Here is a 23,362-nt window from a genome sequence, read left to right on the forward strand (position 1 = left end):
AATCTTAGGTCAGATACGAATTGGTTAATATTGCCCAATTGCTTCGGAACCTCCCCCTTAAAGGGTTAAACATAACTCATAAAAATAACTCATTCATTAAAATTTTGTAAATATTAACCTTCTTCGAATTGCCTATCAAAATAACTTGAAAAGTTCGAAACCTCCTTAGAAGGCTGTACCAATTGGTGAATCTGTATTTAGCAACTTTCTGGGGAGAGGATTTCTCTTCTTTGAAAATCCCAAATATAGGACCTCTTAGAAACATAATACGAAAATTTGTCATAAATTTCAAAACTCTAGATAAAAGTGCGGTAAATTTACCTTCACCAAATAGACCCTGTTATTAAATCGATATCTCAAAAGGCCACCTGTAAAAAAAAACCTCTGGAAGGGTTTTTATCAAAACAAGAATCACTGCTAGGTAGTCACTTTTATTTTTTTAATTTCGATTTCAAACCCTCCAAATATTCGACCGAGGGCCCATAACGTATATAGATTCTAAATGGATTCAGGATGAAATAACTTTAAAATGTCTTTTTCTCTCAAATAAATATTGAAAACATGATTTTTATAATAATATTCATGATTTATTTATTTATTTTGTTGTTTCTTTTTATATTTCAATTTTTATGTGTTTTAATCAGTTGGTTGGTTGGTTGTTACTTTCCTTCTCTCTACATATGTATGTTTGTATGTATATGTAATAATATTATGCACTAGCATTTTTTATATAGTATGAAATTCTTTTCATCTTTTCTTTTTATTTCTTCATAAAAAAAACACATTTAAAACAATTAAAAATGAAAATACAATAAACTATGTTTAAATATTGCAACATAAATTAAAAATTTGAGAAATATTTCACTTAAATAACATAAACAAAAAATATATATCAAAGAGTTAATAGGAAGAAAAAAGTGTGAGAAAATGTGTGTAATGGAAACATAAAAAAAAACTTAAAAAGAAAAGGACATATAAAACAATAAAATAGAAAATAGTTTTAAAAATGAAATCTTTGCTTGATATCGAGACATATGTTTGGGTTATTTCTTTTTTTCATAATGCCAAGATCTCAAATGATGTTTAATTTTATTCAGTTTTTTTGGGGGGAAGTTTTTTAGAACGGTTTCCTAGGGGGCTGTGCATGTTTATCTTTTAAACTTTTTTCCGTTTTCAAACTTTAAAGTCATCGTTTGTTTTTTTTTCTAAATTAAATAATGAAAGACTTGCTAGTTTCTAAATCTCTTTTTTTTTTCTTATACTTATTAAATAAATACATATCCAGGGAAAATTGTAATAGAAAACCAGGAGGGGGACAATTACCAATTTCTAAGAAGACTTTTTGCAGTTTACCTCTGCCAGCTTTCAAACCTTTGCCTTGGCAATTATGTAATGTTTTAAGGAAAAAATACTTGAGAATTTCTTTTTTTTTTCAAGAAATCTAGGTATTGAAATCTAATGATATTTACATACTGTTCCATTGTTTTCTCATCTCTTGCCTCTAATTTCGATAGAAACAAATTTTGCCAAACATAATTATTTTATAATTATAATAGATAGTTTACGAGTAATGATAATTGTATAGTATTTTTATATATAAAAAAAATTAAAATGTTCTACTAGTTGTGAATAAATGGTTAGAGTTAATGGTGTCTATGCAGTTTGATAATGAATCACACATTACAGAAATTATCCTTTCTTTCCTTCTGCCACTACATCATTCCGTTTTCAAATTTCTGTTTCTTGTATTGTTTATTTGTTTTGTTCCTTGTTTTTATTGTGGATTTTGCTTGTTGTTACTGTTTCTCTTAAACATAATCAAATTTTGATGCATTTGGATTAAATTTGTGTCTCCGTTTTACGTTTTACGGGGTTGAATCATTTACGAATTTTCATCGGTCACATAAATGTAGCCTTGTTGTTGTAGAATATTTAAGCGTTTTTCCACAGCATCGCGATCTGTAACAAATTAGAGATGTTAAAAAAAAGACAATTAGAAGAAGATCAAGCAGGAAGTAAGGAGGAATCTTAAAAAGTGGTACAAAATGGAATATACATCGAATGATTCCAAATATGCACAAAAGCAGAAGTTGCTAATTACAACCAAAATATAAATATTCAAGAAAATTATCTTTCAGTGTCGAAAAGGACGACACTGAAAAATACTTTTTCCAAGTGTTTTCTTTAATATTTTGAATTTGGTTTCCTTTAAAAAATCTCCTCTACAGGGTGAGATGAAAAAAACTGCAACCAACTTCAGACTGCTGTAATTTCTAAGCCACTCGTCCGATGGCGGAGTAAATCAGCAGAGAAGTTTATATAATCAAAAAATCCTCAGGTCCCTGGGGGAGATTTTTTTCTATGGAAAAGAATTCCTTAGACCCTGAGGGGATTTTTTACAAAAAATAATTCATCAGACCCCGAAAGTTTCAACCAACTTCAGACTGCTGTAATTACTAAGCCACTCGTCCGACAGCTGTTCAAAATTATTCCAGTGACAGCTCATTATATTGTTTAAAAGCGTACAAAAGCATTTTGGTGAGAATTTTCCAGAAAAAAAAAATATTCGTGATGGAATTCAAGCGTGATTCGGGTGTGATTTCTTTATATTTGGCTGGAAAACCACAAGTGGCTATCGTCAGAGCACTCCAGCATTTGTATGTGAATAAATCGTTTTTGTCGCTGGCCATCGCTCGTTACCGTGATACTGGTAGCGTACGCACGACGTCAAGGAAGTGGACGGAAGAAAACAGCAACATTAGCAGAAATGGTTCGAAAAGTAATCAAGCGACTTGATCGAAACCCGCGTCGCAGTGGCCAAATAATGGCTCGTGAGCTGACCGTATCGCAATATTCCATTCGCCAAATATTGAAAAATGAGCTCGGGGTAAAGCCATTGAAATTCCAAAAAGTGCAACTTACACCGCAACAAAAAGAAAATAGACTCAAAGAGAGCTAAAGAGTTGCTTCGCTTGGCCGAAAGTTGTGAACTGACGAATTTGGTTTCCATTCGATTGAAAAATGAGCTCGGAGTACATAAGCTCGGGGTAAAGTCATTGAAATTACAAAAAGTGCAAGAACTTACACCGTAACAGAAAGAAAATAGACTCAGACTCAAAAGAGCTAAAGAAGAGTTGCTTCGCTTGGCCGAAAGTGGTGGACGCCCAAATTTGGTTTCCATTCGGCAAATATCAAAAAATGTGCTCGGTGTAAAGCCATTGAAATTCCAAAAAGTGCAAGAACTTACACCGCAACAGAAAGAAAATAGAATCAAAAGAGCTAAGGAGTTGCTTCGCTTGGCCGAAAATGGAGAACTGCTGAATTTGGTTTGGTCTCCGATGAGAAAACATTCGTTGTCCAGCAGTTTGTAAACAAACAAAATTATCGTGTTTACTTGCAAAAAGGTGAGCTGAAAATGTGCACCTTCGGTTGGCCACCAGAACTCAATGCCGGCCATGGGGATGGTATGGGCCGCCATAACAGCCGATGGTCGCTCTCCACTCGTTTTAATCGATCGTGGCATCAGACAAAATGCCGAATATTATCGCGAAAATATTCCGAAGGGTGTATTGATAGATATAGGGTGTTTGACTATTGTGTCTGAAGTATTTTGAAAAGCCAGGTTGGGACTAAAAAATACCAAAGTGTCGATCACCTCAAGCAAGCGCTTCGCCGGAAAAGGGCAAAAATACGGCAGAGCAACATTCGGGCAGCGTGTGACGTGGTTTCGTTGGCAGTTTGAAGGCCATAATTCGTGCCAAAGATGACCAAGTCGAACAAATCTAAACTTATTCTAAAATTTGGTGCTATTTCCGATATTTTATGCTTTCATTTAATAAAATTTAAAAAATACGGCGCTTGACTTTTTTGCAGTTTTTTATCTCACCCTGTACTTCCACTGATTCCAAATATTCCCAAACGCAGAAGTTACTAAATTCAATCAAAATATAAAAAATTTATATGTCTTCTTCGACATTTGAAGATGCTTTTTCCAAGTGTTCTCTTCAAAGTTTTGGAATTGCTAGTCTTTTCAAAATCTCCTGTTATTTCCAGGAAATTTTTCAATTTCGAAAAAAGATTCTGTCTCACTTACATTTATTTAAAAGCATTTTATCTTGTGGATGATTACATTTCTGTACCAAAGAATGTAGCAGAATGTGAGCGGTATTGTAGCGCTCAAAACAATTTTTGGTATTGCTCAGCAGCTCATCCAAGGCCGCTGCTTGACACTGAAATAAAAAATAAAACAAAAGCAAGCATTAAAAACAAATACTGCCCAGAATAAAATTATCCTTGCTCACCATATCTAAAGCATAATCGTATAAAATCTTATCAGCGGTTATATTAAATGCATTGGCTTTTTGCAGGAGACCAGTGCCATTTAATTTCTTCGATTCAAATAAAATGCTGCGGTATTTGGAGTTCATGGTAAGCAGAGCTAAAAAGACGAAAACATATTATTTTCAATTTCTCATTGAAACATGTGTGTTTTTTTCGACCTACCATTCTTAACATTCGACGAGGGCTTCAAATTGCCACTCCTCAATTGCTGAGAGGCCAAATTCAAGCCGGATGACAATAGCTGCAATGCTCTTACCAGCAATACCAAACGTTCCGCCCTCTTACAGTGTTCCGGGGCATGCGGTGGGATTTGTGGCTGATCATTTGAGGCGGCCGCCATTAAGGCCGACAACGGTGCACATCGTGAGTCGGCCACTTCTTGTATACAATCGGTGAGGGCCAAGACAAAATTCAATTTAGACAAAGTTTCATTGTGTTCACGATCCATTAGAGTTTCCTCCGACAGTTCGGGAGCATGGAATGCATGCAAATGATGATGGACATCGGATGAATTGCCACCAACACCGCCAGCGGCATTTGTGTCCAAGAGACTTTGTAGACCACCGGTGGCGCCCAGCTCGGGTAGGGTGAATGCCCGTGGTCCCAGCATTGGATGTTGATTGTTGTTCTCCGACGATGAGCCATTGCCACCGGAACCCAATGAACCCACCGAACCGGGTGCCACCATCAAGGTGGGACTGCCCAATGTGGGTAGTTTAGTTAGAGCGGACGGAAGCACGGGTGAACTATGTCCGGAGCGTCTGAGAGGCGATTGGGTTTGACCACCTGGACTGACCTGCCAGGTGCATGGGGCCGAGGGGGGTGGTGTCTCTGACAGCGAACCGCCCGAGGTGGAACGATGCCGTCCCTGTGGTGGGGTGCCAATGGCAAATTGCACCGCCGGTGGTGAAATGGAGTTAATATCACTGCTGACACTGCTCTTGCGATGATCTGGTCTCTGTTTTACACTGATGGGCTGAGAACGGGGTATGGGTTGGGCTGCCGATGCTGCTGCTGCTGCTGCTGCCGCCACCGGTGCCGTTGTGGAGAGTTTTGGCGATGACACTTGATCACTGTCGGCCCTATAACGTACATGATTCTTATCTATGGGTGAGGTGCCGGCTGCCACATTTGTGTTATTCGACGAGTAACGACGCACCGGAGCCGGTACGGGTTTGGGTTCTGAAATTGGTAAAGTACTAGGTCTTGGAGGACTGGATTGATTTTGACCGGCTGCATTTTTGTCTGCAGTCTGTTGTTTATTGGAATGCCTGGGGGAGAGGGGAGGGAATTAGTATCATATTCTTGTTATAGTGAATTGCTTAACTTACTTCTTTTCATAGTCTATAACATTTTGATCTTCTGGAAGATTTTTGGGTACCAATACGAAATCATCGGAATCCTCATGGGATCCCGAGGAATCTTCGGTATTATTTTCACTTTCGCATAAAATGCCGACATTGGTAATGGTGGCACATATGGCGGGATTTTCTACCACAGAAACTGAGAGAAGACAGAAAATAAATTATAGCAAATAAAGCCCATTAGGATTTTCAAAATTCTTACCAGCATTTTCATCCTGAAGATCATCATCGGCATCGGAACGCTGATGCTGTAGCTGGTGTTGTTGCTGCTGCTGTTTCTGTTGCTGTAACTGCTGTTGTATATGTTGCTGTTGCAGCTGCTGTTGTTGTTCAAGCTGTTGCTGTAATGGACTTTTCGCTTTGGTTGGTGGCGTAGTACCCATAGCCAATGAAGCTGGTATATCCGCTTGAATTCCCAGGGGAAAAAATAAGAATTCAAAATAATTTTTCGCAATTATGATTTGAACTTGACACACTTACCTGGTGATGTGGCCGCTTTTTTGCCCTGCAAGAAACGATGATTGAAAAAACTTTCAAACGAAATTCTGTCCTTGGCATTGCGCCGCAACAGGCACAATAACAAATCACGTAATTCGGGTGACACTCCGTTGGGTATTCTAGATCAAGAAACGAAAGAAAACCAAGGGAAAAAACACAAGACGTAAAAACAAGCAAATAAACAAAACAGCAGCAACAACAACAACATAGCCCCAAAAATAATGAATGAATGAAAAATTTCGCATTTGAAATCATTATTTTTAGGTAAAACAACAATATATATCCCGACCGCCCCGGGGGGCAGGGCATACATTTATGCTATGTTTTTTTGGTACTACATTGATTGAGTGGAAACACATGTCGGCATCCGAACTTACTTAGGTGCTAAATTAGCATTTTGTTCATAATAGAATTTCAATTCATTCGGGGTTTGTGCATAGAAGGGAGCTTTGCCCGTAAGACATTGATAGACAATGGTACCCAGAGACCACAAATCGGCCTTAGCATCGTATTGCAAAGACATTATCACCTCGGGAGCCTATGTGGAGGATAAAAATAAGACAAAACAAAAATTTACAAAAAAAAACAGCAAATAAAAGACAAGAACTTACCATATACATGGGAGATCCACACAGGGTGGCTGCCATAACACCCTCATTAAGGAAACGAGCAAAGCCAAAGTCAGCTGCAATGAAAAGAGAAAACGATTAGGGAGATAGAACATATTGTTGTTCAATTATTTTCAAATACACTGGGTAACAAATTGAATTTTAAAAAAGCTTTAATATTATGAAAATAGACATTAAAAGAGACCAACATTTAATCCAGCAAAAAGTGTGGTTATGTCTGGGATACTAATGATACCAAATCCGTGTAGGGTTTGAGGTACTTCTAAGCAATATTTGGAAATTATATGTGTTTTCCCAAAAATCTCTATATAAATCTGATACATTTTCAAAAAATATTCAAAGGAAGGATAAATAGATCTTCATTTTTGTTTTTTTTTTTTTTTTTTTTTTTTTGGAATTCCGAAATTACCGGCTCCTATTAAAATAATATATGAATTTAAAAAGTCTTATCAGGGGCATGCGAGGTTTTATACCTTTAGACGGACATCAATAGCTAAAACGGTCTTTAAACTGTCATTAGATTGTTAGGAGAATTTTTATGGTATAAGGGAATTGATGAAGTAGAGAACAACTCGGGATAAGAAACCTTTGATTTTTTGACCGAAATGAAAAACAAGTTTTCGTCTGAAGATTAATAAGTAATGCAAGAATCTCGTGGGGAAAAAATTCTCGCTTAGTCTCATTAACCGCAGCATTGGAAAGCGGTACTCTTACGAAGTAACTTTCCTTTCGTCTCCTTTGTGGCTTCTGGTGTAGAAGACCGTTAGAAACCAGGAGGGGGATACTAAAGTAAAAAGGTTATCTCATCATCTGCTTACATGGTACAGCCGATACGAGTCTTGATAAACTTTTCTTAGCTAAAAACGCAGATAGCAGCCACAGTTTCCCTAGGATCTTGGGGTGATTAGTGGTTGAATTCATACACTGATAGCTGAATCTATGTGTCCCCTGAAGAAATTGTATTTAGATATATTTATCGCTACTAAGGTGAGTTCCAAGCGATCGTCCATGAATTCTATGGCGGTCATGACTGAGAATGATGATAGGAACTCCGTATGCTATGAAGGTGTCATTGACTTTCAGACTGAACGCATAGGTTTCGCTTAAGAGCTTCCAGATTAAATCCAGAGCCCTTACTTCCTGTTTTAAATGTCCTAAATAAGATTGATCTGTGGAATATTTTTTCTTGAGGACTTCTATGTCGCATAAGAAATGTGAGGAGGGTAATATGTCATTCTGAAGCCTCTACAGAGTCAGATGAAAAAAAAATGCAACCAACTTCAGACTGCTGTCATTTATAAGCCACTCGCTCGAGACAGCTGTTAAAATTATTCCAGCTCATTATATTGTTTACAAGCATACATAAGCATTTTGGTGAGAGTTTTCAGGAGAAAAAAAGTTATTCGTGATGGAATTCAAGCGTGATAGTGTGATTTCTTTATATTTGGCTGGAAAACCACAAGTGGCTATCGTTAGAGCACTCCAGCATTTAAAGGTGAATAAATCTTTTGTGTCTCGTATCATCGCTCGTTACCGTGATATTGGTAGCGTACGCCCGACGTCAAGGAAGTGGACGAAAAAAAAAAACAGCAATATCAGCAGAAATGGTTCGAAAAATAAAGAAGCTACTTGATCGATACCAGCGTCGCAATGGCCGAAAAATGGCTCGTGAGCTGAACATATCGCAATATTCCATTTGGAAAATATTGAAAACTGAGCTCGGGGTAAAGCCATTGAAATTCCAAAAAGTGCAAGAACTTATACCGCATCGGAAAGAAAATAGACTCAAAAGAGCTAAAGAGTTGCTTCGCTTGGTCGAAAGTGGGGAACGGCCGAATTTGGTTTGGTCTCCGATGAGAAAACATTCGTTGTTCAGCAGTTTGTAAACAACGAAAATGATCGTGTTTACTTGCCAAAGAGGTCAGCTGAAAATGTGCACCTTCGGTTGGCCACCAGAACTCAAGCGCCAGCCATGGTGATGGTTTGGGTCGCCATAACAGCCCATGGTCGCTCTCCGCTTGTGTTAATCAACCGTGGCATCAGAATAAATACCGAATATTATCGCGAAAATATTCTGGAGGGTGTATTAAAGCCTTGGGCACGCAAACATTTTGGCCGCAGACCGTGGACATTCCAACAGGACTCAGCACCATCGCCCTCAGCACGCGCCACCCAAGAATGTATACAAAATGAGGTTCCTCGCTTCATTTCCAGCGCACAATGGTCACCAAAATCCCCGGATACCAATTCGTTGGTCTATTGTGTCTGGAGTATTTTGGAAAGCAAGGTTGGCACCAAAAAAAATACCAAAGTGTCGATCACCTCAAGCAAGCTCTTCGCCGGGAATAGGCCAAAATACCGCAGAGCAACATTCGGGCAGCGTATGACGGTTTCATTGGCCGTTTGAAGGCCATAATTCATGCCAAGGGTGGACAATTCAAACAAATCTAAACTTATTCTAAAATTTGATGATATTTCCGACATTTTTTCCTTTCATTCAATAAAATTTAAAAAAAATGTAAAAATTATGGCGTTTGACTTTGTTGCACTCTTTTTTATCTCACGCTGTAGAGCATAAGAAATGTGAGGAGGGTAATATGTCATTCTGTAGGCTCTACAAATGTCCTTGAATTTTAGACTGAAAGCATGCCAATGCTTGGTGCTTATGAAGTTCAATATCTTTCCTACCATTTCTAAATTATATCCAGTGTCCTGGTTAGATGGAGAATACTCTTCCAAAAGTCTTAAACAAAATTGATCTATGGAATCTTTTTTCTTGAATACTTTCATGTCGCACAAGAAATGTGAGGAGGGTAATATGATATCCTGTAGGCTCTCAAAAGGTCATTGACTTTCAGATGGGCATAGGCTTCTCGGTGCATTTAACATTTAGGCATTCAAAACCTAATCTATTCATTCAGTAGAAAATTTGGTGGCCATTGCAATTATGGGGATCCAAAAAATCCCAATTTTTATATGAATTATGTCCGCTACTTTCTGGGGCTTATGACATATTCCTTTTTTCAATACGCTCATAATTGCCATGATTTTAATGGGGATTATGTTCATGGGGAGTATGACAGCCATGGATTATGTTTTTATCTTCTTAAGGGATCAGAAGGAAATCTGCTAGATTACGTTTTAAACAGGACCATAAAAATGCCAAGGACATTTTTGATATAAAGAATGTTTTCAATAGAAAGGGTTTCAGAGAGATTAAAGGGATCGCGTAAATGTCATATGTCGTCTTTCAGACTCAAAATCTAATTCTGAAGGGTTTGTAAACCTATCTTATCTTTGGAATTTATAAAGATTTTTGATTTTTAAATATTCTAGAAGAAATGGAACTGTTATGTTGGTCTCGTAGAACTTTATATTTAAAAAATCTAATAAGAATTTATGGACTTAAGCCACATATAAAAGTATTTTTGATATCAAGGGCTAAAAATCGTCTTTTCCAAATACATAAAGCCTACAAGTTCAAGGATCACTTTTTGACAAAAGATAATCAAAAAGTGCCCACCAGGTGTAATATGTGTAACTTAAAACTTTATCTCATTCAATTTCCAGGACCATATGTTAGTCAAAGCTACGATTTTTTTTTAATTTTTATTGGTTCTATTTTGCTGTTTATACCCTACACCACAAGGTGGTCAGGGTATTATGTCTTTGTGCATTTGTTTGTAACAGGCAGAAGGAAACGAGATAGACCCATAGTTCCTTTTGATGATCTGCATAGAATCACATTCTGAGTCGATTTATGCATGTCCGTCCGTCCGTCTGTCCATGTATTTTTGTAAACAAAGTACAGGTCGCATTTACTGACCGATCCAGATGAAATTTTGCAAAGATCTTTTGTTTGGCCCAAGGACCAACCCTATTGAAATTGGAAATAATCGGTCAAAATTTAGATATAGCTCCCATATATATCTTCGTCCGATTTGCCTTTTATTGTGCACCAAACATGTAATATCAGCCCGAATTGTATGGAATTTTGCATATACACCCAAATATGTATATACACCTGAAAATATGTATGCCAAATTTGATCGAAATCGGTTCAGATATAGCTATAGCTCCCATATATATTGTTCATCCGATTTGTTATTTTTGTCCACCGCCGCCGTAATATGCACTATGCAACAACAATATTTGGGGAAATATATCAAATACAGCTCAGAAATACATTTGCTAAATTTTATCGAGATCGGTTCAGATTTGGATATAGCTCCCATATATAACTTCGTCCGATTTACCATTTATTGTGCACCAAACGTCTAATATTTGTCCAAATGGGATGGAATTTGGCACTTACGACCGAATTGAGTCTAGAAGCTAGTATGTCATTGAAGATCGGTTCAGATATAGCTATAGCTTCCATATATATAATTCATCCGATTTGTTATATTTGTTACCCACAGCCGTAATATGCACTCCGTAACAACGATATTCTGGGAAATATATCAAATACAGCTCAGAAATATCTTTGCCAAATTTTATCGAGATCGGTTCAGATTTGGATATAGCTCCCATATATATATCTTTATCCGATTTCAAATTAATTGTGCACCAAATGGGCAATACAATGCCGAATTTAAAAGATACAAATGCTTCGGCATATTTAGTCCTTTAAACTTTAAATTATAATTATAATCATAGCGTGTATGATTGAATTCTGCCATAAAAACTTTTAATTTAATGTGGAGCTCTACTTAATTAGCAAAGTGGTGTAGGGTATCATAAAGTCGGCCCCGCCCGACTTGAAGACTTTCTTTACTGGTTTTTATTTACCTATTTTCAATGTGATTTTCGATGGTGCTGGCAGTGTTTTGCCATAGTTGTGCGATAGTAGAATATTTTGTGGTTTCAGATCCCGATGGACAATTCCTTTGGTATACAAAGCTTTCATGGCACCAGCTGAAAAAGAAAAATATTCCAAATTAAATAAAATTCAATATCAATGGCTCCCACAGCAAATAACTCACCTAATTGAATCAGAAATAACCTCACCGTGTCCTCGCTCAGAGTACCCTTGACACTTAAATAATCAGCCAAATCGCCGCCATTGCAATACTGAAATTACAAAAAAAACAACAACAACAATTTAGTAAATTATTTGTGATGTGCAAATTAATAAAAGTAAATTCTCTGCAGAACAGAAAACAGATTTAGAACAATGTCAAAACAATGATTTCGAAATAAATGATCTTCATCTTCAAAATTTGTAGAGATTATCATTTTGAACTTGACCTGTACTAGAGCAAAGTGGAAGCGGGCATGTCATAAATCACACAACAAATTAGAGCCAGTGTAAATTACACAAGGCTGGCTGGCTGGCAGGCAGCCGTCACAGAGTCTTGAAGGAATATCCGTTTAATTTTTGTCAAACGGATATTAGGTTCGAAATTTACATTTAAGAGGATGGGGAGGAGTAGGAGGCATGTCGTAGCGCGTTTTTATTATCTCAACATACTCTTGAGGCTCATTATCAGCCGAGGCAGCCAGTGGCCGGGCAGCTTCACACACAAGTAGCAATGACTTGAAATAAAATGTGTCTGGCGATCCATGGATGATTGTCGTTCGCTGTGTCGTTCATCCATCCAGCTTGTGGATAAGACCCGCAGCCGCCGCCGCTGCTGCTAGCCATTTATGTTGTTAGTTTTTGTACAACAAATTTGTCTGCTGAATGCGAATAAATTAAAATACGTCTCATATGAATTGAGAATGATGATTGCGATTTTGATGGAAAGGGAGATGGCGGCGGGTTGTGTGGCAGTTGCGACGCACAGCAGTCAACTCGAAAGATTGAATTGTGTGTGTTTTTTCTGTGATTAAGCTACTTATGTGTAAATAATATGGTTCTCAGTGATTTGTTTAGTCTTTTTTGGAGGATGGAGGATAGAAACATTTCTCAGGACCCTGAAAGTATTTTTTTTTTTTTTTCTATAAAAAATGTAATTAGGGACTTGGAGATTTTTTTCTAACAAAGGAATTGTTCTAAAGGCCCTGAGAAAATTTTTATTCTAAAGAAAGGGACCATAGATAATTTTCTTCCAAAGAAGAAAATGTCCTCTGGGTTCTAAGGATTTTTACCTTTTTTTTTTTAAATTTTATTGAATCAAAGCAAAAAATGTCGGAAATAGCATTGAATTTTAGAATAAGTTTAGATTTGTTCGAATTGGTCACCTTTGGCACGAATTATGGCCTTCGAATGGCCAATGAAAACGTCACACGCTTTCCGAATGTTGCTCTGCGGTATTTTGACCCATTCCTGGCGAAGCACTTGCTTGAGGTGATCGACACTTTGGTATTTTTAGTGCCAACCTTGCTGTCCAAAATACTCCAGACACAATAGTTCAACGGATTGGTAACCGGAGATTTTGGTGACCACTGTGCGCTGGAAATGAAGCGAGAAACCTCATTTTGCAGCCATTCATGGGGGCGCGTGCTAAGTGCGATGGTGCTGAGTCCTGTTGGAATATCCAAGGTCTGCGGCCAAAATGTTTGCGGCTTTGATACACCCTCCAGAATATTTTCGCGATAATATTCCGCATTTATTCTGATGCCAAGGTCGATTAATACGAGCGGAGAGCAACCATCGGATGTTATGGCGGCCCACACCATCACCATGGCCGGCGCTTGAGTTCTGGTGCACATTTTCAGCTGACCTCTTTGGCAAGTAAACACGAGCGGATCATTTTGTTTGTTTACAAACTGCTGGACAACGAATGTTTTCTCATCGGAGACCAAACCAAATTCGGCAGTTCACCACTTTCAGCCAAGCGAAGCAACTCTTTAGCTCTTTTGAGTGTATTTCCTTGATTGGACTTTTTGAAATTTCAATGGCTTTACCCGGAGCTCCTTCTTCAATATTTTCCGAATGGAATATCGCGATATGTTCAGCTCACGAGCCATTTTTCGGCCACTGCGATGCGGGTTTCGATCAAGTCGCTGCGCTTCTTTACTTTTCGAACCATTTCTGCTGATGTTGCTGTTTTCTTGCGTCTACTTCCTTAACGTCAGGCTACGCTACCAGTATCACGGTAACGAGCGATGGTACGAGACACAAAAAAATTTATTGACATTTAAATGTTGGAGTGCTCTAATGATAGACAAATATGAGTCGGACGAGTGGCCTTCAGGGCCTTGAGGATTTTTTCTAAGAAAAATTCTTCATGGCCTTAAGAATTTTTTTCTAAAGAAGAAATTGTCTTAGAGGCCCTGAGAAAATTTTAAAATTTTACTGAGAAATGTTTTTTTAAAGAAAGGGTCCAGAGATTTTATTCTTCTAAAGGTGAATTATCCTCTGGGTTTTGTCCATTTTTTTTTTTATAAAAGTAAAGTTACCTTTGGGGTCCGAGGAATTATTTTCTATAAAAATCCCCTCAGGGTCTGAGGAATTCTTTTCCATTGAAAAAATCTCTTCCCAGGGACCTGAGCATTTTTTGTTTATAGAAACTTCCTTGCTGATTTACTCTGCCATCTCTACGTCTTTCCACTCAAACATTTCACTCCCAAATGCTGATAGGTATTTTGAAGAAATTACCGCTTTTTACCGGAAATGCCATTGACCTATCGAATGACAACAAAAGAAATTACCATATGGATATTTCCACGCTGGCTCGTAATTCATTTGCAGCTGAGTTCACGGCGCTTTAAAAAAGCCAAACTAATTAAAACGCTGCGTTCCCATTTCTCAAATTTCAACTCGCCGGAGGTTTACAACTTTCGTCGAATGCAAACAAAGAAAGACGACATCATTTATGTAGGTAATAAAAATGTTGTAATTTTTTAGTCATACAGACATACAGTATGTCAAGAATGAGTTTACACATTGAATAAATACACAATTTTTTCAACTTTAGTAGTAATAAACATACATTATTTTTTAATAAAGTTATCTTTTTCATTTTTTTATAATTGTATACATATGTACAGAGATAAAATGCAAAAAAATAGCAACTTCAGTTTAAAGACATAAAAAAAATTAACAAAAACAAAAAATATTCAATTTTAACATTGTCAATTAACTCTTTTCACAAGAAGTAAATGTTAAGGTATATAATATAAAAATAATAATATTGATGTACACATTTTCATAGTTTTAATATTTTGTATGGCCACCCTTTGCATCTACCACACATTGTAGACGTTTTTTCATCGAGTGGACCAACTTTTGCAAGTCATAATTGTTCGGAATGTTATGCCACTCATCCAATATTGCAGTTTTTAATGCTTTTATATTTTTTGGCTGCCGTTTAGCCACCTTTTTTTTTAAATAGACCCACAAATTTTCTATTGGGTTAAGGTCGGGACTTTGGGCTGGCGTATCCAAAACTTTGCCACAGTTATATAGAAGCCACATCCGCACTATATGTGACTTATGCTTAGGATCATTATCCTGATAAAATTTAAAATGTGGCTTGTTGTCCCTGATGAACCCAAAGTTCATAGCATTGGTTACCAAATGCTTCTTTAAAATATCTAAATATTGTTGTGCGTCCATAGTTGTTTCAATAAACGCTAAGTCTCCCACACCTTTGCTTGATATGCACCCCCAAATCATTATTGACATTTTCCCAAATTTGACTGTTGGAATGATGTTCTGCCTTTCCAGTGCTTTTAAAGGCTTACGCCATACTCTGGTTGGCCCATCGTTATAATATAACATAATTTTAGTTTCATCGCAAAATATAACGTTGTCCCAATATTCAGTCGGGTGTGAAACGTTCGTATTGGCGAAGGAAAATCTCTTTTCTATATTTGCTGCAGATAGTAAGGGTTTTTTGCGTGCTACTCTTGATGAGTATTTGTTTTTTAATATTGTCTGTCGAATTGTTTCGTGACAAACTTTAACACCACACTCTTCTTCGAGCTCCCTCGCAAGCTTCCTTGTGGAAATTTGAGGGTTTTGCATAATTTTTCTAATAATTATGCGCTCAGTACGCTTATTAATTTTGGGCTTCGGACCACCACCTCGCTTTAACTCCAATCTTCCCTCGTTTTCTGCTCGATTTAATACATTGTAAATCGTCTTTCGTGTAACTGAAAACATTTCCGATAATTCGATCACACTTTTTCCCATTTGGCGATTGTAATATATCAACTGAATTACATCATAGGATAACCTTTTGCCTGGCATTTTTTCAATACTTTATTTCAAGGTATGTTGCGCACACTTAAAGATTTTGTCATCAAATGATTCCCAATATAAAACAAAAGAGTAGAACACGCAAAAGCTAACGGTAGTGTACCGTTAATCTTCATACAGTGCTCGCATTAACAAAAAAAAACAAGAGATGTGTAAAGAGTTATTTGACACTGGTAAAACAGAGCCATATTTGTTTTTGTTGCACTGTTCTTTTATTTTGCACTAAATTTTATTTTCGTTTACTCAAACTGTATTATGTGCATCACACAATTATTATAAATAGCCAATAAATATCAAAAATAATATAATAAGTGTTATTTCAAGCTTCTACATTTGAAAATGTTTAATAATTATGCATGTGTAAAGTCATTCTTGACATACTGTACATACATCCATAAACAAAGATAGGTAGGTAGGTAATATAAATATGAATGACGGATGAATGAGTGCCTGTCCGACTGTCGATTTTAATTGACAAATTGTGTTGACAAAAAGCTTTTATTTTTATTGTGTGACATTTGTTTTCCAACTAATTTGCATTTTCAGGTTTTTTAACAAAAAGGAAATCGATTTGTCGTTTTTCCCGCCATAAATCATAAAAGCTTCAATCCACTCTAAATTCATTCACAACTTCATAACCTCACTTAGTTATTATCCCTCCTTCCATACCAAGTGTCAAAGCTCGAGAAATGTTGTGCTTATCATTTGCTAATCATGTCAATGACTTTTGTTTTGTTTTGTTTTTGTAATGGGTCCAGCCTGTCTATGAACGTCTATGCATCAGCTGGCTTTGTTTAGAATGCAATTGATGTGCAACAGCAGCGTTTGTTTTCAAACAACAAAAGAACCGCAACAACAATAAAATGCCACCCGAAAAAAACCCCTTCGTCAACTGAGAAACCACAACAAAAACAATGGCTGACCCCTTACCAGCCAGCCATTAAATCCATCCATTCACCACCACACATCGGAAGTCAATTGATTATAACAATTAAAAAACGCGTCAAGACAAAAAAAACAAACCCCGAGGAAAAAGAAGAAGAGTCACAGAGATAATGTACAGAGTAAAGGCTAGTGAGAGAGCTCATTTAACTGTGTTATCCGTTATCATCTATTGAGAAGAGAAATTCATTTATTTTGCATTTCTCAATTTCTTATCAATTTTCTATTAAGAATAGAAAAAATCAATTTTCTTATTAGATTGATTTTTCTGATTTAGTCGAGATGACTTGTAATAACGAGATGCCTCACTCATGACAACTATAGCCGTAATGATAGACGACTTATATGCAGAGTAGTTGACAAGGTTATCAACAACATGCACTACTCAATATGAGCATGAGAATGAGAGAGAGGGGCTAACTTCAGAAGTGAGTTGCATTGCATCTCCATCTGTAATGATAAGCAGGTTTCTTTAATTCTTTGTCCTCTTTGTTCAAAACAAGCCACACATATGGGTTATTCCATAAAGGAGAGAAAAGTAAAGGCACTTGGAAGTAATTTTAAATGAATTTATAAAATAGAAGTGACAACATTTGAACAAATAAATTTAGCTGAATATTTTTATATAAAACGTGAAGATGGTTTAATAAAATATTAAAGAAGAGGAGAAATTGAAAAAGTTAATAGCTTAGATAGAGAAGAATGGTAGAAACAATTCGAATTCGAAATTGATTTTTAGTCAATCTTTAGTCTATACAGGGTGAGATGAAAAAAAATGCAACCAACTTCAGACTGCTGTCATTTCTAAGCCACTCGTCCGATGGCGTAGTAAATCAGCAAAGAAGTTTATATAAACAAAAAATCCTCAGGTCCCTGGAGGAGATTCTTTCTATGGAAAAGAATTCCTCAGACCCTGAGGGGATTTTTTACAAAAAATACTTCATCAGACCCCGAAGGTAACTTTACAGGGTGAGATGAAAAAATTGTAACCAAATTCAGACTCCTGTCATTAAGCTAAGCCACTCGGCCGACAGCTATTAAAATTATTCCAGTGACAGCTAATTATTTTGCTAACAAGCGTACCAAAATATTTGGTGAGAATTTTCCAGAAAAAAAGTTATTCGTGATGGAATTCAAGCGTGATTCAGGTGTGATTTCTTTATATTTGGCTGGAAAACCACAAGAGGCTATCATTAGAGCACTCCAGCATTTAAATGTGAATAAATCTTTTGTGTCTCGTGTTATCACTCGTTACCGTGATACTGGTAGCGCAGCCCGACGTCAAGGAAGTGGACGGAAGAAAACAGCAACATCTGCAGTAATGGTTTGAAAAGTAAGGAAGCGACTTGATCGAAAAACGCGTCGCAGTTGCCGAAAAATAGCTCGAGAGCTGAACATAACGCAATGTTCCATCCACTCCGCAAATATTGAAAAATTAGCTCAACAGCCGATTATCGCTCTCCGCTCGGCCGTGGCACCAGAATAAATGCCGAATATTATCGCGAAAATATTCTGGAGGGTGTATTATAGCCTTGGGCACGTAAACATTTTGGCCGCAGACCTTGGACATTCTACACACAAGACACAGCACCATCACACACAGCACGCGACACCCAAGAATGGTTAAAAAATTTCCAGATACCTATCCGTTGGACTATTGTGTCTGGAGTATTTTGGAAAACAAGGTTGGCACTAAAAAATACCAAAATGTCGATCACATCAAGCAAGCGCTTCGCCGGGAATGAGCCAAAATACCGGAAAGCACCATTCGGGCAGCGTGTGACGGTTTCATTGGGCGTTTGAAGGCCATTATTCGTGCCAAAGTTGACCAATTCGAACAAATCTAAACTTATTCTAAAATTTAATGCTATTTCCGACATTTTTTGCTTTCATTCAAAAAAAAATTTAAAAAAATGTAAAAATTATGGCGTTTGATTTTGTTGATATCTAAGATTTTTGTATGAAAAACTTTTATTGAACTTTTAGGAAAAGTTCTCATTTTCTTTTGCTTAATACTTTTCGTCCACCACAAGAAAACAGAATTTGTATATTTTTTTTTAAATTTGTCATACTTAATTTTTTTTTTAATTTTGTTGTAAAAATTACAAATTTTTTTAAGATGAATATATATTAAATTTTTTTAAGATGAATACATTATTATATTTAACCCTCTTTCTCTGTCATGGAATCACCCATACTCAACAAAGAGCCATTGATTGTTTTCATACAAGCGAAACAAGTTTTTTTATTGGTATTACACGACAGAGAGAGAGAGAGGAAGAGCATTAAGAAATATAATAACAACAAGAGCCCCATAGCCCCAATGAGGAATAAAAAACAACAACAAGTATTTTTATGGCTGGCAAAAACCGCTTAAATGAAATCAAATGAAACGAACAACAGTTCTGTTTTAACTTTAGACAACAACGGTAATATTTGCTCGGCAGCGGTGCGCGTCATTTCCTCACTCACATAACACACCAATCGCCAAGAGAACACAATAGAAAAAGATCCTATTGGAATTCTCCCATACTCTCATTGGAAAATGAAAAATAAATAAAAAAAATAATCCCCATAAAACAATAAATAACAAGAAATTTGCAAAATAATTATCAAATTGCATAAAGAAAAGGGAATAAAATCAACATAAAATTATAAATAAAATCAATAACACAACAAGAAATAAAAAAAGTGTAAATGAAATGCAAACGTCATAGAAAGCCAAATGCAACAAATAGAAGAAAACGAACACAACAAGCAAGCAGATTGCGGTTTTGCGTGCTTTTCTCTCAAAAGCAAATGATGAACGACCTTTAATACAAATTCCACTGAAAAGGCCAGTCAATAACATAAAACCAAAAAAATAAGAAATTGAATTGAAGATAAATAAATATAAAGAATATATTGATGATAAAAAATAACAAACAAAAAAATTGGAGTCTAGTTTGTTTTGTTGTCAAGAAAAAAAACTTCATTCTGTCATGAATTCAATTAACTTGGTGGTACTCTCTCTCTCTGACTCTCTCTGACTCTCAGTGTTTTACTGAGGACCAAAGAAGGAAATAAAGCATTTATTTACATAAAAAAGGAAATTTATATCAAAATTCAATTAAATATAATGAAAATAAATGATATTATTATAAAAAAGAGTAGCATGAAAGGATTGCAAAAAAGGAAAACAATGACACCTTTTATTCCTTGGTTTCCCCCTCTCTCACTCCCATAGTTTTTTATCTCTCATTATGAGGAGTATGTAAAAAAAGCGGGAAATAAGACGTTTTTCATATAAATACGTGTAAAAGTCAATGGAATATAACAAACAATAATTAAATCAAGCGTAATTGTGATAACTGCCCAGGAATTAATGGACTTTTGCAAAAAAAAAATTAAGCAAAATAAAACCCCTGCTCCTTTATTCGCTCTCTCTCCCTCTCTCTCTCTCTTGATTGTCAGATCTTTCATAAACAAAGTAATAAGGAGGAAATAAAGAATTTAAATAAAATAAAAGAAAAAATAATGAAATGAATATTCCTTTATTAAAAGTGACATGAAAAAAGTGGAATTTTGTAAAAAAAAAACAAAGGATTAAAAATCAAAACGATCAAAATTCGTACTTCTTCCTTCTTTCTCTCATGTTCCACAAAAACCGGTAAAATGAATATTCTTTCATAAAAAGTGCCTTCAGTTAATGGTTTATTGTAGAAAATGAAATCAATTAACCAAAGAAAACAAAACATTTGACTTTAAATATCAAATCGTATTAAATACTACAAATGCAAACCACAAAAAAAAAATTACATTAATTTCATGAATAGTCAATGAAAATCCATTGTAACTTGACACTAGCTCCCTGGGCTATGGTTTTGTTATTGCTTTCATGATTAATTTATCAAGTGACTAAATAATTTCCAGAATTCGTTTGCATTTTCAGTAGGTTTTTATTTTCAGTTTTTTTTTTTTTAATTTTGGAAATAAATAAGAAACTGCTATGAGAGGCGTTAACGACCATTGGACATTCTATATGCCACACTGAGGACTCTTGAAGTGCCAAATCTTTATCGGAACTCAATTTAACGATCTTGGAATAAAACCAGTAAATTTAGAATATTTGCGAAAAATTGTGAAAATTTCTCTCCTTTAACCCAATGTATTTCCCAATTTTAGTTCCTCTTTTTTGTGCAAAGCTCAACAAAAAAACTGTGATCTGTATTTTTATTTAAACTATTCGGTGTTGTTAATTTGCAATTATCAAGTAAATTTGCCTTATCGCAAAGTGCTAAATTGATAATATTTGTTTAAATAAAAGCCTGTAAAAAAGCAAAAGCATGACTTAAATTCCAGAATATTTTCAAAAAATATATATAAATACTGATTTCAATGGAGAAAAATTTAGCAAAGAAAGAACAACCGCTTGGACTAGCATAAAACAGTAAAATTTAAGTAATTATTTTCGATAATTGCTAAACACTGAAAAGTCAAGGAAATTTACCCTGTGGCCCTACACCTTCATAATTACGTTGACACATGTAAACGTGGTATACATGCATTGTGGATTTGATTATAAAGAAACAACTTAATTGTCAAATAATATTCTCCAAAATCTCTAAAATTTAAACATTCGTTTCTAAAAGCAACTCAAAACACTCATTTGCGAATTCATAATTTCTTTGATTCATTCATAATTTCTTTGGTTCGTGTGAACATAGCATAAAGCATAGATAGCCAAAATAAGCAAAAAGGGACAATGTTTATGAGAATCGTAAAATAACTGTCTTGCGTCGGAGTATAACTAATTAAACAATTTAATAATACCCTCCAGAAATTCTAAAATTCATATATTCATTTGTAATAGCTGCTAAACACGATTGTCAATTCAATTTACCCTGTGGCCTGACAACTTTATAATTATTTATAATAATCAAAATAATGAAAGATAAATTCTTACAAAAACTCTAAAATAACTACCTTACGTTAAATTGCCAATTATTGGATAATTTTGAAACAATTTTATTAATAATTCTCCCCATTCAAACATGCACTTGTCATAATTTCTTAAAAACCCAATAGTCAATGCAATTCACAATGTGGCCAGACGCCTTCATAAATTCATTTATACGTGTGAACATGGTCCTAGGCTAAGAAAAACAAAATAATGAAAAAGAAATTCTTACAAGCACTCCCAAAAAATAACTACCTCACAGTAAATTACCAATTAGTGGATAATTTTGAAACAATTTTATTAATAATTCTCCCCATTTAAACATGCATTTGTCACAGAATCTTAAAAATCCTATGGTCAATGCAATTCACACTGTGGCCAGGCAACTTCCTAATTTCATTGCTACGTATGAACATGGTCTTAAGTCAAAACATCATGTCAAAGAGTAGCATATTTATTTATGTTTCTCCCTAATCCGCACCACAAACAAAGAAAAACACAAAATACGACAAACACCTTAGTTGCTGCCTGCAAGAGATAATGGTTGTCAAAAAAAAAAAAATCGCAAGCAAAAACTAAACTCTGATAATTGTTATAGGAATGATTAAAATGTCAGCAGCAACAACACCCTTCACAGCACAAACGTTGAAAAGAAAACATTACTAACCTCCTCCTAATAATGTTCTCTTCTCTTGATAAGATTATGAGGGCGAAAAAGATTATCACTTGTGTAAAACAACAAACATAAACAATAAAATCAAACGCAGCAGCAGCAGCAGCAGCAGCAATAACAACAAGAACTAAAATAAAACACATACTATCTAACTATTATGAAGTGAACCCAAGGTAGATCTAACAGGTAACCGCATCGGCGAATTGCTACAACAAAGCAACTTTTGTGGTCCCCTCAAATGTCAAAATTGACATCTAAGGCGAAAAACATAGATTCGCCATGACATTTAAAGGTTGCGGCAAATTTGTTTCAACCAATCAGAAACGAGGTGTTTGTTTACATTTTATTTTGTGTGCCTCTCGTCGTAAACGAACTTCGCAATAAAAGTTTTTATTGTAAAACAAATAAGAGTAAAATAAGTATTAATTGTAGTATTGCGATATTTTTTAAACCAAGAAACTTATAATGACTATATTTTACTGGTTTAAACCGAAAGTTTTCCGGAACTGCAAATGACAAGAGTCGAATTCTTGCACCACTTCCCGTGATGTGCTTTGGGAATCTTATATGTTGAGGCTAACTTAATTCTTAAAGCTGCACTCCATTCTATACTCCTTCCTTCATTTTCTTTTAATTATTTTTACTGGTTTCACTCTTAACTTGCTCTTAAATTATTTGAAATATTATATATTATAAAAATATTTTTAGGGAAGACAACATAAACAAATTTGTTGTTGCATTCATTTAGGGCGAATTCTCCATTACAACAATTTGTTTTGACATTTAATGGTGCCGTCAGCTGGGCTGATGCGATTACCTAGTACA

The 23,362-nt window shown here is 35.6% G+C and overlaps 1 protein-coding gene across 1 annotated transcript in view; it reads right to left on the bottom strand.

Annotated features, from left to right (window-relative positions):
* Positions 1-565: 565 nt before the first annotated feature.
* LOC101894134 (serine/threonine-protein kinase ULK2) overlaps positions 566-23,362 on the bottom strand; it is a 47,869-nt gene continuing 25,072 nt past the window's right edge. The window contains exons 3-13 of the mRNA XM_011295645.3: positions 11,818-11,905; positions 11,624-11,749; positions 6,815-6,888; positions 6,581-6,741; positions 6,186-6,322; positions 5,908-6,111; positions 5,673-5,844; positions 4,504-5,612; positions 4,302-4,438; positions 4,094-4,229; positions 566-1,959 (exon numbers count right to left, since the gene is read on the bottom strand). Coding sequence (XP_011293947.1) covers positions 1,883-1,959; positions 4,094-4,229; positions 4,302-4,438; positions 4,504-5,612; positions 5,673-5,844; positions 5,908-6,111; positions 6,186-6,322; positions 6,581-6,741; positions 6,815-6,888; positions 11,624-11,749; positions 11,818-11,905 — 2,421 coding nt within the window. The 3' untranslated portion in view covers positions 566-1,882. The remainder of the gene's footprint in view (positions 1,960-4,093; positions 4,230-4,301; positions 4,439-4,503; positions 5,613-5,672; positions 5,845-5,907; positions 6,112-6,185; positions 6,323-6,580; positions 6,742-6,814; positions 6,889-11,623; positions 11,750-11,817; positions 11,906-23,362) is intronic.

The sequence above is a fragment of the Musca domestica genome, unplaced genomic scaffold, assembly GCF_030504385.1.
Source record: "Musca domestica strain aabys unplaced genomic scaffold, Musca_domestica.polishedcontigs.V.1.1 27, whole genome shotgun sequence".
Lineage (NCBI taxonomy): Eukaryota > Metazoa > Arthropoda > Insecta > Diptera > Muscidae > Musca > Musca domestica.